Source organism: Mirounga leonina, unplaced genomic scaffold (genome assembly GCF_011800145.1).
Source record: "Mirounga leonina isolate KUSES-001 unplaced genomic scaffold, KU_Mleo_1.0 Mir_150, whole genome shotgun sequence".
In the NCBI taxonomy this organism is placed as follows: domain Eukaryota; kingdom Metazoa; phylum Chordata; class Mammalia; order Carnivora; family Phocidae; genus Mirounga; species Mirounga leonina.
This window is the reverse complement of record NW_023270374.1, coordinates 21,738,898-21,766,388: the sequence shown is the minus strand read 5'-3', so window position 1 is coordinate 21,766,388 and position 27,491 is coordinate 21,738,898. Positions and strand designations below refer to the sequence as shown.

Genomic DNA, 27,491 nt, shown 5'->3' with positions numbered 1-27,491 from the left:
CCTGAGCGGAGGAGTGTGTGGCCGGATTGAAGGGCTGGGACCTCCCCACCTCCCGCCCACCTCTCTCCCAACCTTCACCTACCTCCAGTTCAATCTCTAACAAGCCAAGGAACCCTGGCTGCTGGCGGGGCCCAGAAAGAGAGCCCGGCCACCATGAGGGAGGAAAGGCATCCCCGGCGGAAGGTGTGTGTGGACCAGCAAGCCGAGTGAGCCAGCGTGGGGGCTGAGGAGCCCCGCAGACCATGAGCCACCAGCTAAAGGGCCGGGGGGAGGAAGGTGAGTGGTCCTTGTCTCTGAGGGGCCCACCCATGGGGTTCCTGAGCAGCTGTGGGGGACCAGGCGAGCAGAGGGGGGCTCTCGAGGCACAGGGCCCAGGCATGAGTCCAGGGCCTGCCACTTGCTCTCTGAGTGACCCCAGTCTGGTTATCCAGCCTCTCCTGGCCTCTTCTAGGAAATGAAGGCACGTTGCTTCCTGGCAGGGCCGTTGGGAGGATGAAAATGCCGTGCACCACCCCGTGCTGGTGTTGAGCAGCGGCGGCCCTCAGAGCCCACCGGGGCCTTCAGCCTCCTGCTCTCTCGGTTAGAATCGCCTTTGCTCAGCAATCCCCTCAGCAGCCTTCTCTGTCTGTCTGTCTCTGTTTGTCTGGGGCAGCAGGGTGTGGGATGTTCTGACCTCATGTCTTCTCCAGGGTGTCGGAGATACGTCAGGACCGGGGATGCTTGTTAGTTAGCCAGGGCCTGGTCTGAGGCAGCCGTCACCAGCTGAGGGTTCCCACCGTGAAACGGGGGTGACCCAGGGAGGGGGACTCCCAGAGGTCAGCCATCCGTCATGCGCCATCTCTTCCAGCAGGCCGTGGAGTGAGAGGGCGGGCGAGGAGCAGCTCTCAGGGCACGGGTGAGGCGGGACGATGCAAGAGGTGGGGTGTGTGTGAGATGGGGTGATGTATTCCCTGTCCAGCCACCATCGAGAGTTCTCGTCCATCGTCCTTCCTCTCTCCCTTCTTCTACCCCTCCCTCCCTCTCATGTAAAGCGCCCTGGGGGCAGGTGCTAGGCCACCTTCCCATGAGGAATGTGGTGGCCACAGCTCTTCTGTGAGCCAGAGAGGGCTTTACCCAGAGTGGGGCCACCTGCTGCGGGAGGAGCCAGAGGAAGTATAGGCAGGAGACAAGACCTTCCACGGCCGTGAGGAGGGCGGGAGCCACAGGTCAGGCATCCTACACTTCAGGTCTTAGACGTGTTGGAGACATGACACCATTTTCTCCTTGAATCGCAGGCGGGGCCTGCGCACCCCTCAGTAAGCGAGGAAGCAGAATCTCAGGAAAGAATGGACTTCCAGGGGTGGGGATGGAAGAGAGTCCCCCCGGACAATTCCAAGGGGGAGGGACTTGTCCTGCTCCCACTCAGGCACACTGTAGGTACATGGACGCACTGGCCAGGATCCACCTCCTTTGTCTCCTGGCTGCCAAGCCCTTCCTTCCTGTCATCCACGGCTCCCCCACCACTAGGAGCCTGAGTCCTTGCTGAGGCAGCTCCATGACAAAGGGGGAGACCCAGGAGCAAGACTTGTGGAAAAGCCAGGATCCTGGGCAGGAGGGAGGGGCCAGGGAGGCACCACTGGCATCTCAACACCCCTTCCTGCACCCAGAGCTGCCCCTTGGCCATGTCTGTCCTCCATACCCCACCCACCATCCCATCATTCCTCCCCTCCAGAAATGGGACAAGCGTTCAAAAGTGTGCCTGAGTGTGACTGGACGAGAAACCCCTTCCTCATGGGAGGGTCAGTGTTCATGGTGACAGTTGTCTAGATGTAGGATGCTCGGATCTGGTTCTCCATATTCCATTCTCCTTGTAGTCTTCCAGTTGCTGTCCCTTCTGCACCCAACCTGGCTCCCCTCTGCCCCAGCCAAAGGCACTGGTCTTGGGGATCACCTGTAGGCACATGGTCCTTAAGCAGGGCTGAAATGGAAAGTCATTTTGCCTAAAATGCAAACCTTTTCTTCCTGAAATATGCCACTCACACCCCATCTCTCTTGTCATTTTTCCTTCCCCCATAAAGAAAGAAGAAATGGGTCAGAATTTTCATTTCAGGGGTCCAGATGGTCAAGGAATACAGCAAAGTTAAATATTGGGAATCCACTAAACGAACTGAAACCCAATTACATAAAGATTTTCATTTTAAATCTCCTCTGGAGTCACCTCTGAGGGGACCTGATAGCCTATTCCTTCAGCTTATAGTCTACAAGGAGAAAAAAAAAAATGTCTGAGAATACAAAGTTATTTTCTCAAAGTCATTATAATTTGTTATTACTCTAGTTGACAAGGAGGGTTAGAACTCTTCCTCCTTCCAGATCATTTGCTAAATGTGCTTAACAGGTTAAAATCACCAAGTTGGAGGGTGAGCCAGACCCCCTGGGCCTTCCAGCTTCTCCTCAGCCTATTTTCACCTTGGTTCAGGTGCATACGCACGAGGAGGCCTGTGACATGTGAAGGAGAGCGCGCTAGGCTTGGAGGTCTTCCTAATGTAGCAGCTGCTTTCCTGGCTCCTAAATTATTCATTATGTGGAGTCCATAGAAAACTGACTGTAAAGAAAAAAATTTAAAAAGCGGCTCATTTTCTGTGTAGAAGAGGCTTGGGGAAGATTGAAGAGCAAATTCTGGCTTGCTCTCCACATTCCATATGAATTGCGTTCAGTTGGGAAATAAGATTACAACAGGCATTACAGCCTGTAAAAAATGCATGAACCCCCAACTTCTATCTACAGTGTTTGAAAGAATGCTTGGAAGAAAGCAGCTCATTACCAGAAAGAAGACCATTTGGTAGCTGATTGAGGACACACAGAGCTCAGAAGAAGATTCAGACAGATATTGACATTCTTACCCAGTTCTTCCAAGCAATATAGTGCCAGGAGGGGATACAGGTCCAGGAGACCCTTCTCCTTCACCCCTTGCACACACTCTCTGCACTTCTGTTCTCTCTTTCTCACTTCTAGAACTCTCCTAGGGGTCACAGCAGCAGTGACACGCACTTTCTCACACTCACTCCCAGGTCTTTGGAGGGAGTGGATTTGTTTATGGCTCCATCCCTCCTCCAAGATGGCAGCCGAAGCCTTCCAGAGCCATGGGGAAGAACATCTACGGGGCAAACCCATTTCTCACTGGCTTATACTGATCAGCTTCCTAACTCGGATGAGTTCTCATTATACTTAAGTAATCCTGCTTCACATTTTCTAACCAAGATTAGGGCAGGAGTAGGCCAAGAAAACCTGTCCCACGGCACATACAATCACCTATCTTTGCATCTGTAAACAGCACTCACTGCTTTTCAATGTGCTTAGGACCAGTTAGCTCATGCGGTAATTGCCCCAATTAGAAACCGAGTCCCAAAGATGGTTAATGGTGGAGTCAGACCGTTGCTTGGTGCCCTTTTGTGTGCAGCGACTGGGAGCCAGTGTCCATGTTCCACAACAACCTCTGCAGTGTTGCTAGCCTGATACCTGGATGCAGACCACATCCTCCAAAACAGGCTCCAGTATCACACCCTCAACCTCCAGATTTCGACCCAGCTACCCCATGGGTATAGCTCTCTGGGCGACCTCCCCTTACCACACTCCCCATCCCCAGCAACTGGATCCCACCAGAGACTCAGCTCTGCCTTTGTCACCCCTACCTCAGACCTCTTGCATTTCCACCGGGGCCCTCAAAATCCCCTGTTTCCTCTGCCTAGAATCCCCTCACCTTGCTAGCACCACCACCCCTCCCCTTCTTCTCTTGGCAAAATCCTGTCCATCCTTCAAGAATCAGAGTAAACATCAGTCCCAATTATACTTTGTCACACTCTCTGTATTTCCATGGCTTTTTTTAATCCACCATTTGTTCCTTATTTTTAAAAACAAAAATTTGTTTATTTGAGTTATTGTCAAAAACTGGCTTCCTAAATGTCACCACTGCAACCTATCAATAAGACAAAGCTGCTTTATTGCTTACAGCAGGCAAAGCTTTGGCAGTGTCTCAGAAAAGGGAAGGGAAGGTCAGAATTTCTTGAGAATTGGAAGTTTGATTTAAGGCAGGACTTCCAAAGTGGGGGGCTTGATTGGGATTGGGTAAGAATTACAGTACAACAGTCCACAATAAAGAGCAAGGCCAGGATTTTGAGGCAAAGCATTCAAAGAACCTTAGGGTGCAAATTGTCTGTGATGCCTTCCATTGAAGAGCTGATGAGTCTTTGGGGAAATCTTGCAATGACCAATCAAGCCATTTGCCTGGGCAGGGGACTCCTGGAAAAATAAAGTCATGCTAATGAAGACAGAGGTATAGCACAAAGTCATCTTAATGCAGACACGAAGGTATAGTTTGGGTTCTCCGTGTCTGGGACGAGTGTGGGGTAGATGGTTTCAGTTCTCAGTTGGTCTTTGTGGTCATTTTTCACCCCAAACTGAAGAATGTCAATCCAGATCTTCACCACTGCTTGAGGAATCCTAATTGCATGTCATTTGTCTGTGGATAGCTATTTGGACCTCCAAATTTCTGAGGGTAGTTGTTTCAACCTGTATATGAGGTTCTCCAGCTCTTTCTTCTGGATGACTCTTTGCTGAATCATTTGACACACAACAGCTGCACAACAGCGTTTGAAACTCTGGGGATCACCCATCTGAACCCCGGTATACAGACAAATGCGAAGAGAAGGATTATGACCAGAGTTTGTATAGTTCACTTTGCAGCCAGCAGCCAAGAATGCCCAGACTAAGTAAAAGAACAAATCTCATGCCCAATCGGAAAAGTCCATAGAACCAAATATGGGATCATTAATCAAAGTTCCCAGTTTCCTGATATCTTTGTTTACTTCCTGGATCTTTTTAGTAATATTAAAGATCTCTGAGAAGTCTTCAGGAATGCAAGTACAACATTCCTCTCCTGAAACATTGCACATTCCCCTAGAAAGGCCAAAATATATCAAAAGCAGCTCTGTTCTAGGCTCAGTCGGTGGAGCATGTGACTCTTGATCTTGGGGTCATGAGTTTGAGCCCCACATTGGGTGTAGAGATTACTTAAATAAATGAAACTTAAAAAAATAAATAAATAAGGCAGCTCTGTTCTAAATCATCACCTGTCCAATTTCATAAACCTCTCAGGAGATAGGTTCTTGGTGGCATTGTCTACTCACCTGCTATTTTCTTAATCATAACATGTAAGATTCACTTCACTATCCAGACCTCTTGTAAAGTATGGACATGAAAGTCCTGAATTTCACAATTCTCCTAGAGTAGTTAGGGCCGGTTCTTGAATCAGGGCCCAATTTTTCTCCTTCTTCAGTGAAACTGTCTGCTAATCTTGTTTTCCTATAAGACAAACTAATGGGCTAAAACAGATCCTGGGAATGTCACAGGCAATCCTGAGAATAGGTATTAGTTTACCAAAGTAACAAGTTCCTGTCTGATTTGTAAGAGTAATAGTAGGCTTCTGTACCAGATCTGATACCAGTCATTGGGGACCACATAGTGATCTGGTTTTGGCCAAAATACTCCTATGGGATTGTGAAATAATGCTGTAATTTTTTGGTACTCTTCATCAAGAGTAGTTCGGTATCGGGTGGTGAATTTTGTAGCATCGAGATCATTAGGTAGAACTAAAGAAAAAGAAGACTAACATGTCTTACTTGTAGATCTGTGAAAGTGAGAGTCTCCAAAAATACACCACCTGTTCCCTGATCTCCTTCCAAATTCTATTTCAGTGAAAGTTCAAAGTTGTGACAAAGATAAACTGTCACAAAAGGTCTGGAAATATTGCTTCAACAGAGTCAAGGTCCTCCTAGGATGCGATGGGGGTTTGGATTTCTCACCACCTGGCCTGTTGTGGAATTTACCATCTAATACATCGCCCAATGGTTGAGTCCAGTTACCCAGGGAGCCAACTGATTTCTTACAAGGAACTGGGACCAAAGAAAGCTAAGTGGTTCCCAAGGGAAATAGGTACTTTAGCCAGTTCATGGATGAATTGTAACTGGGTATTGGATTCATTCCAAGGAGTGATTAAGGATGCAAACAACAATATTAGAAATAGAGGCTTATTAATAACCCAATTAAATGGGCGCCTGGGTGGCTCAGTCATTAAGCGTCTGCCTTCAGCTCAGGTCATGATCCCAGGGTCCTGGGATCGAGTCCCACATCGGGCTCCCTCCTCGAGGGGAAGCCTGCTTCTCCCTCTCCCACTCCCACTGCTTGTGTTCCTGCTCTCGCTATCTCTGTCTCTGTCAAATAAATAAATAAAATCTTAAAAAAAAATCCAATTAAAAATAGCCTTAAGTTAGCACAAGATATGGGGCGCCTGGGTGGCTCAGTTGGTTAAGCGGCTGCCTTCGGCTCAGGTCATGATCCTGGAGTCCCGGGATCGAGTCCCGCATCGGGCTCCCTGCTCAGCGGGGGGTCTGCTTCTCCCTCTGACCCTCCCCCTCTCATGCTCTCTGTCTCCCATTCTCTCTCTCAGATAAATAAATAAAACCTTAAAAAAAAAAGATTTAAAAAAAAAAGTTAGCACAAGATAGAATTAGATTAAAGAATAGAAAACAGAGGAATACAGGTTACAAAGTGACAATCTGTGGTCTTGTTCCATGGATTTTGGGCACAGCTGTCTATATCCAAAGACTGTCGGCTTTAACCCTCAGCCCGAGGTCACCAGTAGGGATGGTCTTCGGTAATTTGAAGATGGGGATGTCTCTTCAGATGAAGGACATGAATCCAAGAATCAAACCCTTGACAGTTTCACTACTGTGCTAGTTGTTAGCAGTATGGGCTGAAGTCCTTCAATCAGGGTTCTGAGACAGTCCTTTGGTTGAAGACAAAAACTCTAGCCTACAATTGAGGTTTCAAGGAACTTTCAGAGTGAAACAGGTGGTATCTGTAAGTGACAGAAACTTAAAATGGCTATGGTTAACTTATTACTGATAACTTTCAAAAGTGAAACATTTCATAGCAATAATGAAACTGACCAGGAAATTTGGTCGTTCCTATAGGATGCAAAACAAACGTAATAAGGCAATCGAAACATTTTGGGCAAAATGTTTATAACAATTAAGCATATTTTTACAGACAAGGAACATTATCTCTGGCTTATAAAGATGGTTAAACATAATCTTTTTTTTTTTTTAAAGATTTTATTTATTTATTTGACAGAGAGAGACACAGCGAGAGAGGGAACACAAGCAGGGGGAGTGGGAGAGGGAGAAGCAGGCTCCCCGCAGAGCAGGGAGCCCGATGCGGGGCTCGATCCCAGGACCCCGGGATCATGACCTGAGCTGAAGGCAGTCGCTTAACCACTGAGCCACCCAGGCGCCCTGGTTAAACATAATCTTTACAGAGAAAATATCTTGCGGTATAATGTATAATTAGATAAAGACATATATACAACAAAACAAGAATATATCAAGCATATAAGGAAAAGATATCAAGACTATTAAGAGATTCAGTGAGTCCAGAGTAAGTCCTAAGCATGTGTGTTTTTGTTTTTGTTTTTGTTTTTTGAGAGAAAGAAAGAGTGAGTGGGAGCGGCAGAGGGAGGGAGAGAGAGAGAGAGAGAGCGTGCGCAGAGCCTGACATGGGGTTCAATCCCAGGACCCTGAGATCATGACCTGAGCCAAAATCAAAGAGTCAGATGCTTAACCAACTGAGCCACCCAGGCGCCCCTAAGCATGTGTATTTTAATAAAGCTCCATAGGTAAATCTGATATGTATCTCCAGTAGAAAAGCAATGGCCTGAAAGATGCCAGATTCAAATTAAAGACTTGATACCAAATAAACAATTTAAATGACAACTGAGTTATGACTGATTATTATACTGTTGCCTAATATCAGGCAAAGCACCTTCAGGACTCTGATTATGGAAACAGGTCATGGACAGCAAGGGCAATGACAAACCTCTAGGAACTGCCCATAGAGCATACAGTTGCTGAAATATTTAAACATTCGACCTATACCAGTTTAAGCTAGAAAAGGCTAAGAATCTCTTCTGATTTGATAACTTTTCTCATGAAACGTCAACGTAACATATCAAAGAATCTTTATTGTTTCTGGCACCTCTCTTTTCTGTAAGGTGGAAGAATAAGTTTTTGTGATTTTTCCAGGACCTTCTGGGAAATCTCTAAGATAGTTTTAGGTACAAAAGATATTCTGAAAGTTATTTTACTTCCTTTTACACTTAGGAGTCAATCTTAGAAAAAATAAATCAAAAGTTGTCAGATTTGAACACTTAAGATAGGATCGCGTGTGTCTTAGAAACAATATTTGACTACTCATTTATTTTATGGGCCAGAATGTAGTCTATCTTGGTGAACGTCCATGTGGGCTCAAAAAGAATGTGTATTCTGCTGTTGTTGGATTAAGTGTTCTATAAACATCAATTAGATCCAGTTGATTGACAGTGCTGTTCAGTTTAACTATGTCCTTATCGACTTTGTATCTGTTGGATCTCTCGATTACTGACAAAGGGGCTGGACTCTCCAACTAGAATCATGGATTTGCCTATTTCTCCTTGCAGTTCTATCAGTTTTTGGTGTTCTGTTGTTAGGCATATACATGTTAAGAATTGTTATGTCTTAGGCGCCTGGGTGGCTCAGTTGGTTAAGCGACTGCCTTCGGCTCAGGTCATGATCCCGGAGTCCCGGGATCGAGTCCCGCATCGGGCTCCCTGCTCGGCAGGGAGTCTGCTTCTCCCTCTGACCCTCCTTCCTCTCATGCTCTCTGTCTCTCATTCTCTCTCTCTCAAATAAATAAATAAAATCTTTAAAAACAAAAAAAAATCTTAAGAATAAGATCTCAGGACACCTGGGTGGCTCAGTCCCCTAAGCGTCTGCCCTCGGCTCAGGTCATGATCCCAGGGTGCTGGGATCGAGTCCCACAGTCAGGCTCCTTGCGCAGTGGGGAGCTTGCTTCTCCCTCTGCCTGCTACCCCCACCCCCCTTGTGCACTCTCTCTCCCTGTCAAATAAATAAATAAATAAATAAATAAATAAATAAATAAATAAATAAAAAAGAATAAGATCTCAGATCTCAGCTTAGAAGTTTCTTCCTTCTGCGGTGCCTGGGTGGCTCAGTTGGTCAAGCATCTGACATTTGATTTCAGCTTGGGTCATGATCTCAGGGTTGTGGGATCAAGCCCTGCTGCCCTGGGTGTGGATCCTGCTTAAGATTCTCTCTCTCCCTCTCCCGCTGTCCCTCCCCCTGCCTTGCTTGAAGTCTGGGTGAAGCCCACCCCTGTGCTTCTTGAATCAGAGAACTGATCACACTGTCTCTTTCACTAACTCAAAACATGCTGAGGGACAGAATCTTGTCAGTCTTATTTGCTACTGTAGCCTGTGTAGTATTTAGTCAATGATCAATACATGTTTTGGTATGGGTGAGTGAATTAGTGAATAAAAGGCCTTTGAGTTCTTGGCCAACTCAGTTGGCCAGGCAGGCAGGCACCTTGTCCATTTGAAAATGCCACCAATATCCTAGTTTGAAACCCAAAAAGAGAACTTGGAGCAGTTTCTCTCTGAACCTCAGTGCAAATTCCATTCACAAATCTAGCATGCTCCAGCTTCCATCACACTTCGACAGATATTATCTCGGTTGGATTTCCCTACCACACTTTGAGATAGGTGTCTATAGATCAGGTTCCCTGGAAGCAGAGCCTGAGATAGGGATTCTCTCTTTTTTTTTTTTTCAGTTGGTTAAGCGTCTTATTTATTTATTATTTATTTGACAGAGAGAGACACAGTGAGAGAGGGAACACAAGCAGGGGGAGTGGGAGAGGGAGAAGCAGGCTTCCCGCAGAGCAGGGAGTCCGATGCGGGGCTCGATTCCAGGACCCTGGGATCATGACCTGAGCCGAAGGCAGATGCTTAACGACTGAGCCACCGGGCGCCCCTGAGATAGGGATTCTTGAGCATGCAATTTATCAAGGGCGAATCTCAGGAGGTGTGGAGTGAGGGAAGCAGGGCAGGGCAAGAGAAGGGCAAGAGAAGCAAGGATGTGGCTATGGGCTGACTCAAAGAGAGGAAAGGGATGTAAATTTCTGGACATTTCCCAGCAAGATAGTTCCCATCAACCAAGAAGGGAGAACCTGTGCGCTATTAGGGCCACCACACACGGCAGCTGGGGGAGGATGGAGTGGCCAGGTAATGGGGATCTGGGTGGACCACCACCAGCACTTACTGGAGTATCTACAAGGAAGCTGACTCAGAAAGAGTAAGCAACCTGCCCAGAGCTACCCAGATAACAACCATCAGAACCAGACTTCAAGCCCAGAAATCCAGACTCTGAATCCCCAGCTCAGTCTGCCCAAATCCAGCCCCATTTATCCTTGGCTAGTTCTGGTTGCTGTTTGACAGGGTGGCTTGCTCCTCAGAGTGTAAAATCTCAAGGGTCAGGGAAGCAGAGAGGAAATCTCTCTGGGGCCACCATATTACAGGCACAACCTTGAGAGGCTGGGTAAGGAGGAGGGTAGAGGTGAGAATTTGGGAACCTGGGACTCCACATCCCAGACTCTATCACTGCTGCTGGGAATGGCAGGTGGCAAACTTCTCCTCTGCTTTGCCCAAAGTTGGGGCTTTGGCAATGCAGCTGGGAAAATCTCCCTGCCCTTGGCAGAAAAGCCTGGATGGGGGCCCGTGTGGGCAATGAGAACGAGTGCCCTGCACAATACTGTTTCCAGGCACTGCCCACTCGGATGTGGGGGCTCAGAGTGCAAGAGTGGCAAGGCAGGCTGGAGACAGGAGGGGAGGGGGCCTTTGTTGAGTACTTCCCACGGGCCAGACCTTTTACTCCTGCTTTTAATTAACCGTCCCCGCCCCTCAGCCACATAAGGAAATGGGAGCTTCTAGAGCTATTTTACAGATGAGGAAGCTGAGGTGCAGAAAAGTAATTTATCTGTGGTCACAGAGATAAAAAATGATAGAAATGATCTTTTCAGGCAAAGCAATCTAGCTCGAAACCTGTGTTTTTCCTATAAGCAAAAAATATCTTATTTCTGGGTAAAAGTATTAGGGTAATGACATCCATTCTCGGATGTCAGTCATTGTTCTAGTCACTGTTCTGTGTTCATTAACAAGCTAATGGAGTAAGATGAACATCCCCCATGATAGAGATGAGCTGAGACTCAGAGCAGTCAAGTGACCTGTTCAAAGACACCCAGCTACTAAGTGGTGGAGACGTTGGTTATTAATACCAGAACTGCACGATAATTTCCCTGCATTTAATTTGTAAATGCTTATACAAAGAGTTGTACTTAGTGTAGCTGTTGGGCAAACTGTTGAGGAAATTTCATACTGTTGATTCTGTCCAACCAGGCCATTGGCCAATGCCACGAAGTCATGGCTTACAAACATACACACACACTCAAAAGCAGGGACACGTCAGGCAGCAGCTCCTGGGGAAAGGAAACTGCCCAGCCCTTCCTTGCCAGTGGTCCAGGCTTGCCAAACAGAGAACCATGCTTGGCTGGCCCTGGGGCTCTGGAGATGACTCAGTTCTGACCCCAAGGAACTACACACCCAAGAAGAGGAAAGGCATGTGCCTCGGTTTCTACCTGAGGTTTAGGCAAGAGCATGGTAATGCCAAGTTGTCAGAGGAGGGAGACATTAATTCTCATCCCAAACCAGAGTCTCCAAAGAAGTGGCCTTTGGAGCCAACAAGCTCCAGGAAGCATCTTGGACATCTGATTCCTCACAGCTGGGGGCATTTTCCTGCGGTGGAGGCCAGCGAGGCCAGAACTGTCCCTTTCCTGTCCCTGCAGGTGACAGGTCCGGGAGGAGACCCGCAAGGAAGCAGGCTGCCAGAGTCGAAGGTGTGGCGGGCAGGCGTGGAGCTCAGCCTGGCCAGAAGGAGCCGGCCGGGGGCAGCCCAAGGCCAGGGTCTCCCCGGAGGAAGCAGGCAGAGCGCAGGAGACACCTAGAGGAGCTGGGGGAGCAGGGGCGGAGCTCCGCAGAGAGGACCTTCGAGGGGAGGAGGAAGAGAGATGGGAGGGCTTCCCTCAAGAAGCAGAGAGCTCCCCCAAAGAAGGAAAAGGAGGTGTCAAGGAAGGAGGAGATGTGGAAGCAGCCAAAGAAACACAGGTATGTTGTGATTCTGGTTCAGGTGCGTTTTCTGATGGGCACCCTCCTCTCCTGTGGCCCCTCTCCCTCCCCTGATGAAGGGCTGAGGTCCCCTCCCCTGGTATAGGTGACCCCACTCTCATCTGCTTCTGTTTGTCCCTGCCTGTCCACTACCCTGCCTTCCCCATCTGGGGCAGAAATGGGATGAGGATCTTGGTCATCCCAGGTGGACTGGCCACTGGGTACTCTCAGATCCAGGGCCCCCTGTCTGGCAGGAAGCACTGAGCGGGGAGGTGACATGGCAGCCAGGTGGGATAAGATCCCAAGTCTCCTGAATCTCAGCTGGTGGCTCACCACAGCTCTGGAAGAAGCACTGAGAGAAACGAACAAAATTGGATTTAGCAATCATCATAGAACTTAAGCACACCATTTCCCCAATCTGGACCTGTGTCCTCTTCTGTGATATGTGGCTTCGATCTAGAGGACCTTCAGGGATTCCAATCAGTTCCATTCTTGGCTACAAATTTTGATGGGACATCAGCTTCTCTTGGCCTCCCTTTTTGGCTTTACTCACTGCTTGGGATGTTTTAAGAATCCCTGTTGATAATGGCTGGGGAGGCTTTTGAAATAGTTGAAGGAATTGGTGTTATGGTGAAGATGATGTTCCTTCCCACAGGGCTCTAGGCTCTTCCACCGGACCGCTCCACCTTTACAGTGGGAACCGTGGCCCTCAAAAGGGCCCACTGATTTTTTCTGTCATGCCAGCCATTCCTGGCTTGGTTGGGGCTTTTGTCTACTGTCTGATTGTCCTTGGACATCAGCTGAAGGGGTAAAGAAAGCATGGTGCCCTTAGCAATTTAAAGAGAACTTGAATGCACGTTGATTGGGCCCTGGAGTGTCCTGAACTTTAGAGGGAGGCTGCCCCCCGCCAAACAGACCGCAGATATCTGGATGGCAGATGCAAAGTCAGCTGAATGCAGTGGCAGGGCATAGAGAGACAGAAAAGACTCAGTCCTGTTCCCAGCTGCTGACAGTCTAGCAGTGGAGATAGGCCATGGGCATCAGTCATCACAAGACAAGGCAGAAAGCAATATGTATCTGAGAAAGGATTTAATGAAATGCCTTCTTGTGGGGGCACTGGGACATCAAGGTTCCTCCACGGAGAAGGTAAGCATTCCAGCCGGTCGTCCAAGTACAGGTGGCATTTGAACAAGCAATGACCGAATGCTCCCCAACCCCAGACTGAGGGAACCCCTGTGGAAAGACTCAAAGGCAACCATCATGGGATGTGCCCAAGGGTTCCCAGCAGTGAAGGGTTCGAATTCCTCAGAAATTAAGACTCACAGGCGCTGCTGTAAATTGTTCTCTAACCCAAGCCCACATCCTGGTGTTTCCGTTTATGGAACTTGCTAAGAAGGCAGCTGGGGCCTGGCTTTTTCCTGCACCCCCCTCACCTCGGGGGGCTGGTGTCCCTCCCAGAGTCACTGAGTCTGCGAGTGAAGGATGCTGTAAGGAGGACACACAAGAACTAGGATTTTGTGGAAGGCGAACACATCGTCTTGTCTGTGAGATGCTGAGGCTCCTCACATGGGGAGAAGGGTTCCAGCTGGAAGCTGCCCCTCCCTGTGCCGTCCAGTGCCGTCCCCACCAGCCGGCGGGCTGAACCCTTGAACTGTGGCCAACTCGACCAAGGCGCTGAATTTCTAATTTCCTTTCTTTTTTTTTAAAGATTTTATTTATTTATTTATTTGACAGAGAGAGAGAGACAGCGAGAGCAGGAACACAAGCAAGGGGAATGGGAGAGGTAGAAGCAGGCTTCTTGCCGAGCAGGGAGCCCGATGTGGGACTCGATCCCAGGACCCTGGGATCATGACCTGAGCCGAAGGCAGACGCTTAACGACTGAGCCACCCAGGCGCCCTAATTTCCTTTCTTTTTAATTCAGTGTTAATACTACTGGGTTGACACAGGAGTTTGTGAATCTACTTAACTCGGACAGACAGCTGTAGCTTTGAGATCAATTTAACTTTGAAGCCAGTGCATTTCCTCTTAAAAATAAAAGGCAAACTGCTGTTGTCAATGCAGATGCAAATGTCAAAGGGAAGTGACCTTTTGCTACTTGACTCATTTGTTGGGAAACTTTTAAGTATGTCTAAAACAACCTGGGTATGTGAATCTACCATTTCAACTACAAATTTTATGAAATCCCAGATACAGATCAAATATGTTCGAGGAAAAGTTGATGTCTGATTTGACATGCACAGTGGTTGTGGGATGAGCACCAGATTTTGAAGACAGTACAAGAAGAATATAAAATATCTCATTAATAATTTTTATATGGGTTGCAGGTTAAAATGACAATTTTTGACACATTGCATTCAGTGAGATGTATTATTAAAATTAACTTGCCCATCTCCTTTTGTCATTTTAATGTGGTTACTAGAAATTTTTAAATTACAACATGTGGCTCGGGTTATATTTCTACTGAGCAGAGAGTTGTGCTCGAATGTGGTGGGTGCGGAGGACTCAGAGAAATGGAGTCGGAGGAGGCAACTGTCCCGGTGTTCTGGGCTACAGGACAGAGCGGTGGCTTCTTCTGACAGGCGAGGGGAGTCACTGAGGGCTTCTGGGCAGGCACGGGCCTCTGAGGGGTGGTCAGGGCTGGGAGGGCCAGGGAACACAGCCCACCCGCCTTGCCTGTGGGCTTCTCTGCATTCCACAGAGCACCTGAAGATACTTGCCAGCTTTTCACTCTCCCTTGCTCTGCCCTGGCTCTGCCTCCAGACCACCCTCCTTGGCCTCCAGTGCTTCTGGAGCGGAGACTCTGTCAGAGGAGGAACGGGCCCGGATCCTGGAGCAGGTAGAAGACAAGAAGAAGCTCATTGCCACCATGCGGAACAAGCCCTGGCCCATGGCGAAAAAGCTTAGGGAGCTCAGGTGAGTGGGTGGTGATCGACCAGGGCCTTTTGATGTCCAAAAGGCTCAGGTCCTTCCGATGGCCCCAGAGCCCCTTCCCCTTCTCGGCCCCAAGAAGACTTGACAGGAAGGGGGATTCACCCTCCCGCTTTGCTTTGGTCCCTTCGCTCCCCAACACAAGCACAGTGCGTGAGTTGGGGGCTGTTAGAGCCCAGAGAAGCCTGAGTGGGGGGCTGTTGATGGAGGCCCTGCCATTGACCAGCACCGAACAGGGTCTGGCGGGAGAGACAGAGGATCATGGCAGTCTGGCCTAGAGCCAACCTTTCCGTGCTGCCCGACCTCCCTTGGTCCCGCATCCCTTCCCCTTCATCCGGTGGCTTCTGTGCCTCCCTCACAACCCAAGACAGACATGCCTTCCTTGGGGGGCTTTCTGTGGCACCCCCCCACCTCGACAAGTTCAGAACTCCCTCCGTGTTCTTTAGGCCCCCAGAACGGCTCCCTGTGTGTATGGGGTGGGGGGCCAGGGGAGCAGGGAGTGGGTCTGTCTCAGCTACTCTCGTGGCCCGAGTGCCTGACCCCGGACCAAGCTTGCCATAATGCTCCGTGAATATTGTTCAGGCCTCATACCCAAGGCGCTGACTCCTGTTTTCAGCTCCGGCTTCCATACAAAAGGCCAGCACCCCAAGCATTTTATGAGTCTCACGTCCCTGCTGCGGGAGTCACATTGCTTAACTTCTGGTTTTCTACTTAAAAAAAACCTGAAACAAAACCCATCCAACATTACCATTTCCCCCCAAGTTCCCCCCTGGCTTTTCTGCCACAGGGTTGGGGAGGCACCCCCTCTCCCCTTCCCTCTTTATGAAGCCCTTTTCCCTGGCTCCTCTCACACATGAGTTTCCCATCGCTCAAGTCAAATGCCTCACCCTCTATTACGTCGAACAATTTGGCAGCTGTGTTTGGACACACTGGGCCTCACGGTTTGCCCCCGAGAGGCGCCGCCAAGATGCTGGCCGCACGGACACGGGACAGGGTTCTGGTAAACAGAGCTTACTCCATGCCAGCAAATTATTACATCGTGTCCTACGCAGCCACAGGAAGAAATGCGTCCCTGTGGTGCCCACCGGGCAGTGCGGACCCACAAGTGCTGGGCATGATGGGAGTGCTCTAAATCCGAACTAATACCGCAGCCAATAGCTGCAGGTGGCCAGTAAGCGCTTGAAGAGTAGTGAATGTGACCAAGACACAGATGGTTTTGGTTTTATTAAAAATAATAATAATAAGGGGCGCCTGGGTGGCTCAGTTGGTTGGGCGACTGCCTTCGGCTCAGGTCATGATCCTGGAGTCCCGGGATCGAGTCCCGCATTGGGCTCCCTGCTCGGCGGGGAGTCTGCTTCTCCCTCTGACCCTCCTCCCTCTCGTGCTGTCTCTCATTCTCTCTGTCTCAAATAAATAAATAAAATCTTAAAAAAAAAAATAATAATAATAATTTGTTTCAATTAAATCATCCCATGTGGCTAGCAGCTACAGTTCGGGTGGCAGGGACAGCTCTAGGCAGTGGCTGTCTGCCTTCTCAGCCCCTTTTTCTGAGACTCTTCTCTCTAGTCTGTCAGGGCCAGGTTCTTCTTCCTGTCAGGGGGACGCAGAACAGCCATCCGTCACCCTCGCGGAACCTCACCCCCACTCAGGTGTCACCTGAACACATCTTTTATTAACAGTGGAAAAAGAGCGACTGAAGTGCTTATGGAAATGAGATCTCCCACCGGCTAGAAGTTGCAGGGACTGGGAAAATTCCTGAGGGCTGTCCAGCTGCCCAGAGGAGAAGTCTGACATCTCCTCCAGCCCGAGGGCAGAGCTCCTGCTCTTGGGGTGAGTGGGAAGTGGCTAAAGCCTGGGAAGCCAAACAGACCCATGCATCTGTCCCTGGGGCAGGGATCCTCAGCCAACACTGGCCTCTCCCTTGCAGGCCTCCCTCCTTCCTCTTCCCTCTCCCCAGACTCCTCCTCCCAGACTCCAAGTCTAAGGCCAGGGAGCCTCTGCATCTCCAAGCAAGCTGGCGCCTCTGCCTAGATCTTTGCTTCTGCCAGCCCACCCTGGCTAATTCCCACATGCCCCATAAGACTCGGACCAATGTCCCCTCTTCAGGGAAGCTCCCCACTGCCCTCCCCGCATGCAGGCTGAGTTATTTATTGCCCCTCTGATCCCCAAGGCACTGTGTCCTCACTCGACTGGATGCTCTGCTCTGCAGAGCTATGTCTCATTCATCTTTCACGATTCTTTCTTTTTTTTTTTTAAAGATTTATTTATTTATTTATTTATTTATTTGAGAGAGAGAGAATGAGAGACAGAGAGCATGAGAGGGAGGAGGGTCAGAGGGAGAAGTAGACTCCCTGCCGAGCAGGGAGCCCGACGCGGGACTCGATCCCGGGACTCCAGGATCATGACCTGAGCCGAAGGCAGTCGCTTAACCAACTGAGCCACCCAGGCGCCCTCGATTCTTTCTTTTTGATAAATTGCCTCCACTTGTTGAGGGCTCACTGTGTACCAGACACTGTTCTGAGTGCTGGTGTGTGTCACAGCCCACTTCATCCTTACAGCCACCCTGTGATACAGGGACTATTCTTATTGTCCCCCACGTACTGATGAGCAAATTGAGACACAGAGCAATCAAGTCATTTGCCCCCGGTTTGCAAGGTGAGTTAAGTGGCTCAGTTAGCATTTGAACTCAGGGATTCTGGCTCCGGCCTGCACTCTTCATTGGTAACCGTTTCTCTAGAATTACTAAACATTCTAGGATGTATCCCTTTGCATCCTCTAGGATTTCCTTTTCCGGCAGTGAGGTTTTCCGTTGCAAACAGCATTCCCAGGCTACATCTTCTTTTTTTATTTTTATTTTTATTTTTTAAGATTTTATTTATTTATTTAGAGAGAGCTTGGGGAGAGGCAGAGGGAGAAGGAGAGAGAGAATCCCAAGAAAACTCACACTGAGCGCGGAACCCGACCCGGGGCTCAATCTCACAACTCTGACATCATGACCTGAGCCAAAATCAAGAGTCGGACGCTTAACTGACTGAGCCACTCGGGCGTCCCTACATCTTTTTTTCAGAAGCAATGGTGTGGAGACCCCAGTCTCTGGCCCACTCAGGCAGCTGGCTGACGTGGGCATAGTTGTTGGGACAACCGAGGAAGGGCTGTAACGCATGAAGAACACCGATGGTGAACTGGGGCAAGCCTGCACTCCCACCCCTGCCGCATCCAGGTGGCTTTGGCTGGCTAGTCAGTGCCCCTCAGGATGATTTCCTTCCCTTAAGAAGCCCTCTGAGCCTCACCTTCCTCATTTACAAAATGGGAATAATAATTAATATCTAGGGCGCCTGGGTGGCTCAGTTGGTTAAGCGACTGCCTTCAGCTCAGGTCATGATCCCAGGGTCCTGGGATAGAGTCCTACATTGGGCTCCCTGCTCTGCAGGGAGCCTGCTTCTCCCTCTCCCACTCCCCCTGCTTGTGTTCCCTCTCTCGCTGTGTCTCTCTCTGTCAAATAATTAGATTTAAAAAAATTAATATCTACCTTGTAGAGTTGTTCAGACCAATTCAAAATATTTGTATTAAGTGTCCAGCACGTGGTGTGCAATTGGTAAATAGTAGTTCTTGCCATTATTAAGGCTTGACCATCTTCTGTGCCAGACACTGTGGGGAGGAGGGGAGGAGGGGAACAAAGATAGATCAGAGAAGATATTGCAAAAGGTATCATTAAAAACACAAGATAGGCCATGATGTTGGCAAAAGAGCTTCTAGGCCCCATGAGTCAGGGATGTTTGCTTTAACCATAGAATTAATCAGGTGTGTCCCTCAACTTTATCAGAAGCCTGATATCTTAGAAAATTACCCAAGCTGCTTGCTTTCTTCAGAGAGATCTGAAGAATTCCACTTCCAGGAAGATGGGGTAGATATTCTTCTGCCTATTTTTCCCACTGAGTACAACTAAAACCCTGGACATTATCTGTAAAGCAAACATAAGAAGACTCAGAAAGGTGGACAGAAGAAGATGGTCTGGTTAAGGACCTCAGGACCAAAGGATTGATCAGGCACTGAGTTCTGGGGTTTTCTTCTTGCCCTCTATTTCCCAGACTGGATATTAGAGAAGCTGGCAACCCAGAAACACGGACAGACACACACAGACAAAAAAAACACCTCAAGAAAAATCTGCTCTCTCTAGTCAAAGGACCAGGAAAGGGACAGTCTGGCAAGACAGAAAACTCTTAGGCATTAACAATCCTACTCTAGCCAAGCCCCACAAACAGAACAGCAGCCCCATCCCTGCCCCTGGCAGCAAAGGCCAAGTGGGGAAGCCTAGATTTCCTCCCTTGCCAGGTTATAACTGGTGCCCCCAGGGCCCCCACCAGAGTGGTATCAGAAGAGGCTGAGTGGGGAGCAGGGACTTTCCTCCCCACTGGGCAGTAAGGAACCCTCCCTCTCCCTCTGGTGTCTGTGCAAGCCACAGGCGAGTCTGGACTTTCACCACCACCTGGAAGTAACAAGTCATCCCTCCTAGCCAGGAAGATGTGAGGAGAACCTGGTTGGAAGCCTGAACTCCCATCCTTGCTCAACAGTAATGAAGAACTCCTACCCAGCCTCGGATGCCAAAGCGGGCCGAGTGAGGAGCATGGACTTCCACCTGGAAGTAACCAGACAGCATCCCTTTCACTCACTGAAGCAGTGGCAGAGGATTCTGCTAAAGCAGAACATTTCAACAAGATCCAGAGTCTTATAATATCCAAAGTATCCAGGCTTCAACTGCAAATCACTCATCGTACCAAGAACCAGGAAGATCCCAAGCTGAATGATAAAAGACAACTAAAGATGCTAACACCAAGATGACATGGGTGCTGGGATTAGCTGGCAAAGATTTTATTATTTTTTTAAAGATTTTATTTATTTATTTGACAGAGCAAGAGATAGCGAGAGCAGGAACACAAGCAGGGGGAGTGGGAGAGGGAGAAGCAGGCTTCTTGCCGAGCAGGGAGCCAGATGTGGGACCCGATCCCAGGACCCTGGGATCATGACCTGAGCCGAAGGCAGAGGCTTAACGACTGAGCCACCCAGGCGCCCCCATCACTGGCCATCCTAACCGTGTTTTCCAAACTTGTGTTCACTTTACTCACAAAGAGGGTCTTCCAGGAGGCAAACGTGGGGGGGATTCTGAAGTGTGGTCTGGGTTGTCTCTGCGCCTGAAAGCCTTTTCTTCAGTAACTACCTCCTCTGCTGAGTGCTGGAGGGGCCTGAGGGGTTAATCATCACCTGCCAAAAGTGACCTTGAGATCCACACCCCTAAAAGCTTCCTCAAAACAGGATGCCTCCTCTCTTGCCTTTTCACTGCATTTACCACACCCCGTCAGGTTTGAGGAAAAAAGAGAGGCGAGTTTGCAGGAAGTTCCCTTTTCAAAGGACACTTGGTGACAAGTTGGGGACAGAAGCACCTTACAGAAGTAAGATTTGCAACAATCGGGAAGCACCGGGCAGGAGCTGATGTTTCCATAAACCAAATACTCTCTGGTAAGGAAGAATGGGACAGTCTGGATTATAGGTAACATGTTTAAAAAGGAGTTTGCTGAAAAAAGTTAGTTGTTACTATTTCCGTATCTTCACTGTATCCAGAAAAGCTTGCTGTGTCCACCAAAATTCTTAAACCAGGTGGGCTTTTCATAGTGAATGGTCCTCAAAGTTTGTACCCAGTGCTGGGCACGGCCCTCTGTACTCCAGAGGGCTCTCTGGGGGTCCAGATATTAAGAAGAAAAGCATTTGCTGCCAGGCCCAATGGCTCAGGAACATGAGCTGGCTCTTTGGAGAATTCTCACTTGAAGTCCCCAAATCTTAAAAGCTGGCACATTTAAAGATTTATTTATTTATTCTAGAGAGACTGGGGAGAGGGGCAGAGGGAGAGAATCTCCAAGCAGACTCCCCACTGAGCGCAGAGCCCGATCAGGTGGGGCTCGATCCCACGGCCCAGGAGATCATGACCTGAGCCAAAACCAAGAGTCGGACGCTCAACTGACTGAGCCACCCAGGTGCCCCAAAAGTTGGTGCATTTAAACTCACAAACTCCAAGGGCTTAGGAGCCTCTGCTCACTTGTAAAATACAGGAAGAGAACAAAAATGCAAATTTCATGAAAACATTTTTTTTGTGGCATGGCTGTGTTGGTAGCCACAGATAACTAACTGCCAGGACATGGCCTTGGGGGCAAACAGGGAGCTGATCCCATTAAGGAGCCTTAATCCCCTACAGACCAGCTTTTGACCCCAGGGGCTCGGGAGCTAGACAGTCACCCTCATTAATAGAGAGACATCGGAATAAAACCAGCTTCAAGATTAACCTGAGGTTCGAATGTGACTTTGACGCTTGATCTGCCTGCACATACGCTTTGGAGGTGGGATAGGGATCGCGTAGCAGACAGTGGCCGGGGGGGGGGGGGGGGGGGGGCCCTGGCCCCGACACGCAGCTCCCCAGCGCCCCCTCCTGGCCCCCCTGCAATGAATCCTCCTCCGTTTGTGCGGCTTTATCCAGGGGCTGCTGAAAAACTGGCTCTCTGGGGGCTGCGATGAAGGGGGCCTGATTTGCAGCCTTTGCTGATTTCCATGGTCTAAATACTCCCACCGTGGCCAGTTTCAAGCAACCAACAGTTTAACAGCTGGGTGGCCAAGTTCCTGAATATTTAACACTGGGTGCTCAGGAGCCCGTTCTCACCAGCCCCAGCACACCACCCAGAATACGTAATAGACAAACTGATCCACGGGTTTCTCATCCAGCCTTCCCGGGATATATTCACTCCCTCATTCAACATTCATGCAGTCCACAAATGTCTACTGAATGCTGTATTCATTTTCCTCTTCTTTACTGAAGTAGAGTTGACATACAGTATTACATTCATTTCAGGTGCGCAACAGCGTGATTCCGCTTGTGTATACATCACGCAATGCTCACCACGCTAAGTCTAGCTACCATCTGTCACTATTCAACGGCATTACAATATTATTGGCTATATTCCCTAGGCTGTACTTTACATCCCCATGACTTATTTATTTTATAACTGGAATTTTTTACCCCTTCGTCCCCTTCACCTGTTTTGCTGTGTCTGTTTCTATTGCTGCTGCAACAAATGGGCCACAAATATAACTGTTTAAGACGATACTCCTTTAGGGGCGCCTGGGTGGCTCAGTTGGTTAAGCGACTGCCTTCGGCTCAGGGCATGATCCTGGAGTCTCCGGATCGAGTCCCGCATTGGGCTCCCTGCTCGGCGGGGAGTCTGCTTCTCCCTCTGACCCTCCCCCCTCTCATGCTCTCTCTCTCATTCTCTCTGTCTCAAATAAATAAATAAAATCTTAAAAAAAAAAAAAAAAGACGATACTCCTTTAGCTACCAGCTCACAGTGGGCTGGTCAGAAATCCAGCTGTGGCATGGTTGGATTCCCTGCGCAGGGTCTCACCCCGCTAAAATCAAGATATCAGCAGCGCTGAGTTTCCCTTGTGGGGCTAGAGGTCTTCTTCCAAGCTCCCTGGTTTTTGGCAGAATTTGCTTCCTTCTCTTGCTTTCCATGTGGCTTCCTCTCGAGGGACCCAGCAACAGAGGGTGGAGAATTCTCTTGCTTCCAATTTCTCTGACTTCCCCCTCTGCCACGTCTGCCTCTCTCTCTCTGATTCTCTCTCTCTTCTGGGTTTAAGGTCCCTTAAGGGCCAAATGCTAAGAATAGTGCTTAATACATTGTAGGCACCTGTAGGCAGAATTTTGGCCCCCACGACTTTCGCCCCCTGGTGGCACACCCATGAATGGCAAAAGGGACTTGGCAGATGGAATGAAAATTCCTGAATTTAAAATAGGGAGATTATCCTGGATTCTCTGGAAGGGCCCAGAGGGCATTTGGGAAACTTCCATGAACGAAACAGACAAAATACCCTGCCTTCACGGAGCTTACATTCTAACTAGGGGTATAAAAACACTCAGGCTTTCAGCCACATACACACACGCTCTCTCATAGTTGAGATTTCTTTTTGTTTGGTGTTAATTGAAGTTCTGCCTCTACCACCCTCCCCCCCCCTTTTTTTTTTCTAACCAGGGAGGCCCAAGAATTTGTGGAGAAGTACGAAGGAGTCTTGGGAAAGGGGAAAGGCAAGCGACTCTATGCCTATAGGATGCTGGTGGCTAAGGTGGGTGGTGCAGAGGCAGCAAGCCAAACCCTCGGAAGGGCTTGCTCAGCCTCTGAACCCAGGTGACCATCCCAGGCACCTGCCCAGGTTCTCCATTTCTGTTTAGCTCCCCAGAATCCTCAGTGCGAGGTCAAGCCGACCAGCTAATTTGTCCAGGAATAGAAACTGTCTCCTGTCAATTTCTCTCCATTTATCTGCAAGGACTTCAGTGTATCTGAGATTTGTTTCTTCTCCAGTGAAGAACTGTAAACTCACAAAACTGATGAGGTTAAAGCACTGAGATCTTATTTCCCAAGCCCCAAACCCAGACACATTGTTTGATAAATCATCCATTTTTATGTAACACCTGGAGAGTTTTTTCATGTATTCTTTGTTCATTGGTGCATTTGAGTTTTATCTTTTTCTTGGGGGACGTTTGGATATTTCATATTCTTCCCAAAACCCATTCATTCCATTAAGATCTTCATATGTATTGCCAAAAAGTTGCAGATGGTGGTCCCATAATTTTTGGAATTACTTTTTGTATATGTTGGGTTTGGGTCTTTTTTATTCCTAATACTATTTTTTTCTCCTTTTTTCAGTTTTATTGCCTGGTGACTATCCATGGGTCATTTTATTAATTTTATCTAGAAACTATTTACCACTTAACTGCATGCTTATGTCTTTTTTTTTTCTCCAACTGAGGAATGTGCTCTTCAAATATACTTTCAATAAATAATTCTGTTTAGCAAATAGTTCTAGCTTCTTCCCTAGGAAAAGGATGGCTGTCAATCCTGTCTGTGTTTACCTTCCTTCGTTGCTTTAAATTCTTTGTTTTCTCTCTTTGCATCCTCAGAAATTTCTCAGGTTTATTCCCAATATCATTGAATCCATTTTCTTCTGTTTCAGTTATAGTCTTTATTACATCTAATGCTTATTTTCCTTCGATTACTGAGCCTTAGCTACCTTGTATCCTTCCACACTTCACTTATGTTCTTTTTAAAATCCCAAATTATCTTTTACTTAGAAACCCTATTTATTGTATCCCTGTAAGAATGGTGAATCATTTCTCAAAATTAGTTATGTAGCCTAAATGCTTTTCAAAAATTGCAGAGTCTTGTCCCCTTTTCCTTGTTCTGCAATACTATTTCTCAGACCTCACTGGGTGTCTCAGTCATTCAGATCTGGATTTCATTCACAGAATGCGTAGCTTGCCCGCATCTTGTTCACCCACTATCTGAAATCCTTTTTCTATATAGAGCTGGAGAACAAGACAACTTGCACATTTAATAACCCAGTTCCAGGACTCAGCTACCATCTCACGTGGCTCTGAGGAAGGGAGCTGGGGTCTTCTCCTGGCCACGCTCCATCCCAGTTTTCTGATTTTCTAAACCAATGAAGGATAAGAGCTTCAATGCTGAGCTTCTCCAAGACTTTCTCGGCCTCTGCCCCACCTCCAGGGCATCACTTTTCAGGCCAAGATGCCCACAGCCTCGAGGGGCTGTCAGATGGTTGCCAAGTGATCAACTAACTGGCAGGCTGTCCCCAGGGGCCTCCCTTGGCAATGTTCATTATCCCTCTTGGCCCTCGTTCTTGCAAGTCTATATCCTGTACTGATTTTATCAGCACGCTGACAGGGGATCCATCCCTCGGGGGGAAGACTCATATTAATAAAGCTTCTGAGACTGATAGGTAAAACCAGGTGCTGAATTATTAATTTACAAGGAGAAATAACCATGAGAGAACTGGCAATGTGAAGAGTTCACATCAGCTGCACCTTTTATTTTTTGATAGTAGAGTTACTTTATGTGGGTAGCTAAACCATAATCCCAATTCCAATCTATTAACTTGCAACCACAAATCACTACCATAGAATCCAAAATACTCACAGCCCATCACAGGTGATGGGCAATGCTTCCTTTATAGACAGACTTACATAGAAAGCCAAATAAGCCACCAACGATGAATTTTGAGCATGGAATCAGAGCTGGGGAAGGTAGATAAAGCAGCGGGACTGGAATGCCCAATGCCCACCATCTGTTATTCTCCACACCCCTTCCTGTTTTAGGGATAGCTTTGCCATTGTTATCAACCAGGCTTTTGCTTACATGTTCCTCTTCTCTATTGTACCTTTGACTACCGTCCTTTTCGACAGGTGGCTTCCTTCCTTGTATAGCAATCATCCCATCAAGATACAGTCAAAGCCTGCAGTTCTGGAAACGTATCTGATCCCTTCAGATAAATTTTCATTTTGAGCCTTTAGTGAATTTACACAGGAAACCTCACTTCCTTCATGAGCAAGTTCTTAGACCTTTGTAATAATAGAAACTGATCTTAGGATCATGTCCGCTGTTTTTTATGAGTTTTTTATTTAAGTTCCAAATGGATGTATTTCCAAGGAGTATGGTTTTTGGAGAACAACCCCCTTGAGATTGACAAATTTTCACCCAATCAGTAGACAGACAGCTACTCAGGTTTCCAACTGGTACAAACTCTGAGTGTTGGAGCTGGGAAGGGACTGTGGAAAGAAGCAAAATGCCTTCCTAACTCCTTTCAGAAAAATAAAAACAAGAACAAAAAAAACCAGGCTGTTGTTCTCACCAGGAAAAGAACGGAAGCCATGGGTTGAGGTTCTACCAGTTCCAAAATGGCTGGGTGCGCGCAACAGTTCCTATCAGATTTAGGCACTTGGCTGTCTGCCAAATGTGGATGTGAGAGTTGTGAGATTTCTTTTCCCCCTTGAATGTTTGTTTTAAGATGAAAAAAAAAAAAGTTGCATCAGAGGTTGCTAACCCAATTTGATCCCCCAAGCCAAAAGTATATACAGAATTCCTAAGTTCATATACACACTGTCCAAACATGAAATTTTATCAGCACTAGAGACAAACACAAGGCATTATGCTGTGCTGGCTTCTCTCTCACCCCGCTCCTGCACTTTGGTGTTGACACGTCAGCATGTCCCTCCAGTGTGTCCCTCCAGGCCCCAAGGCACCATGTTAATGAACTGAGTATATTACCTGTTTAATTTCAGAAGTGGGTCAAGTTTAAGAGAGACTTTGATAATTTCAAGACTCAATGTATACCCTGGGAAATGAAGATCAAGGACATTGAAAGTGAGTATTTTGGCGTAGCTGTGTTTAGCTGGTTTACTAAAGAGCTTTCCAAGGGCTTGGTGTTCTTGACCCGCTGGTCAGATCATTTCACAGGTCCTGTGGTGTTAGAAAACAGAATGGGCTTTGAGCTAGTCAGGCCAAGATTTAAATCGTGTTTCTTCATTTTCTGATTGCAGGAGCATAGGTAGTTTGGTTAGCCCCACATAGCCTCAGGTTATTTATCTGGACTATCCGTTCCACAGACTGATGTACAAACTGAATCCATCACACTCACGAAGTGCTTGGTCGCGCTACCTTCCTCCATCCACAACATGTAAATCCTGCTGCCTTTTCTTATGCCAGGTCACTTTGGTTCTTCTGTGGCATCATATTTCATCTTTCTCCGATGGATGTACGGAGTTAACCTCGTCCTTTTTGGCTTAATATTTGGTCTCGTTATCATCCCAGAGGTAAGACAAGAGCTTCCTAGATCTTTAGGTAGTGTTGAGGCTTATTATGACCACCATCCTCATTTATATTAATCAAATACTCTCTGTTTGACAAAGAATTAGTCATTCATTTTAAGTTCTCTACTCCTATTCATTGCCCAGATAGTTCAGGGCAAAGAATGGAACCAAAACACTTGTGTTCCTTTTTTTTTTCCTTTTTTTGGAGTGTTCAGCTTTTTTGAGGGCATGGGAGTCTAGAGGGGAGCCCTGGGTGCCTGGTGATAAGGCCTGGAATCAGCCTGGAAGGGCAGTGGCCCAGTGGGCAGCCAGAGATAGCATTTCCACGACCTGGGTTTTCTTGAAAGTGGGACTCTCAGCTCCACCCCACCCAAAGCCTTTGGGCCCAAACATGGCAGCATAGCAGGGATGATTGCAGTAAGGCTTGCCTTCATGCTCAGCATGGTCCCCTGACATCAGAGTCTTTCCACATTTCTCACACTTCCTGAAAGGCTGATGCCAGTTCTTCCTCAAAGAGGTCACCTGCTCAGCCATGCAGCCTGGTGGCCCACCCAGGGTCTCAGGTGGCCCCTGTGCCCCATGGGTGGGGAGGGGCACCTCCAATCCCCTAGGCCAATCCAGCCAAACAAACAGGAGGGGGGTGCTCAAAATATTTGTGTTTCTTTTTTTTTTTTTTTAAAGATTTTATTTATTTATTTGAGAGAGAGAATGAGAGAGAGAGCATGAGAGGGGGGAGGGCCAGAGGGAGAAGCAGACTCCCTGCTGAGCAGGGAGCCTGATGC

At 47.9% G+C, this 27,491-nt stretch overlaps 1 protein-coding gene across 1 annotated transcript in view; it reads left to right on the top strand.

Annotated features, from left to right (window-relative positions):
* Positions 1 to 242: 242 nt before the first annotated feature.
* The window catches only part of TMC2 (transmembrane channel like 2), a 62,722-nt gene continuing 35,473 nt past the window's right edge, over positions 243 to 27,491 (top strand). Inside the window, exons 1-6 of the mRNA XM_035006526.1 lie at positions 243 to 276; positions 11,764 to 12,082; positions 14,844 to 14,996; positions 23,081 to 23,171; positions 26,182 to 26,263; positions 26,606 to 26,712. Coding sequence (XP_034862417.1) covers positions 243 to 276; positions 11,764 to 12,082; positions 14,844 to 14,996; positions 23,081 to 23,171; positions 26,182 to 26,263; positions 26,606 to 26,712 — 786 coding nt within the window. The remainder of the gene's footprint in view (positions 277 to 11,763; positions 12,083 to 14,843; positions 14,997 to 23,080; positions 23,172 to 26,181; positions 26,264 to 26,605; positions 26,713 to 27,491) is intronic.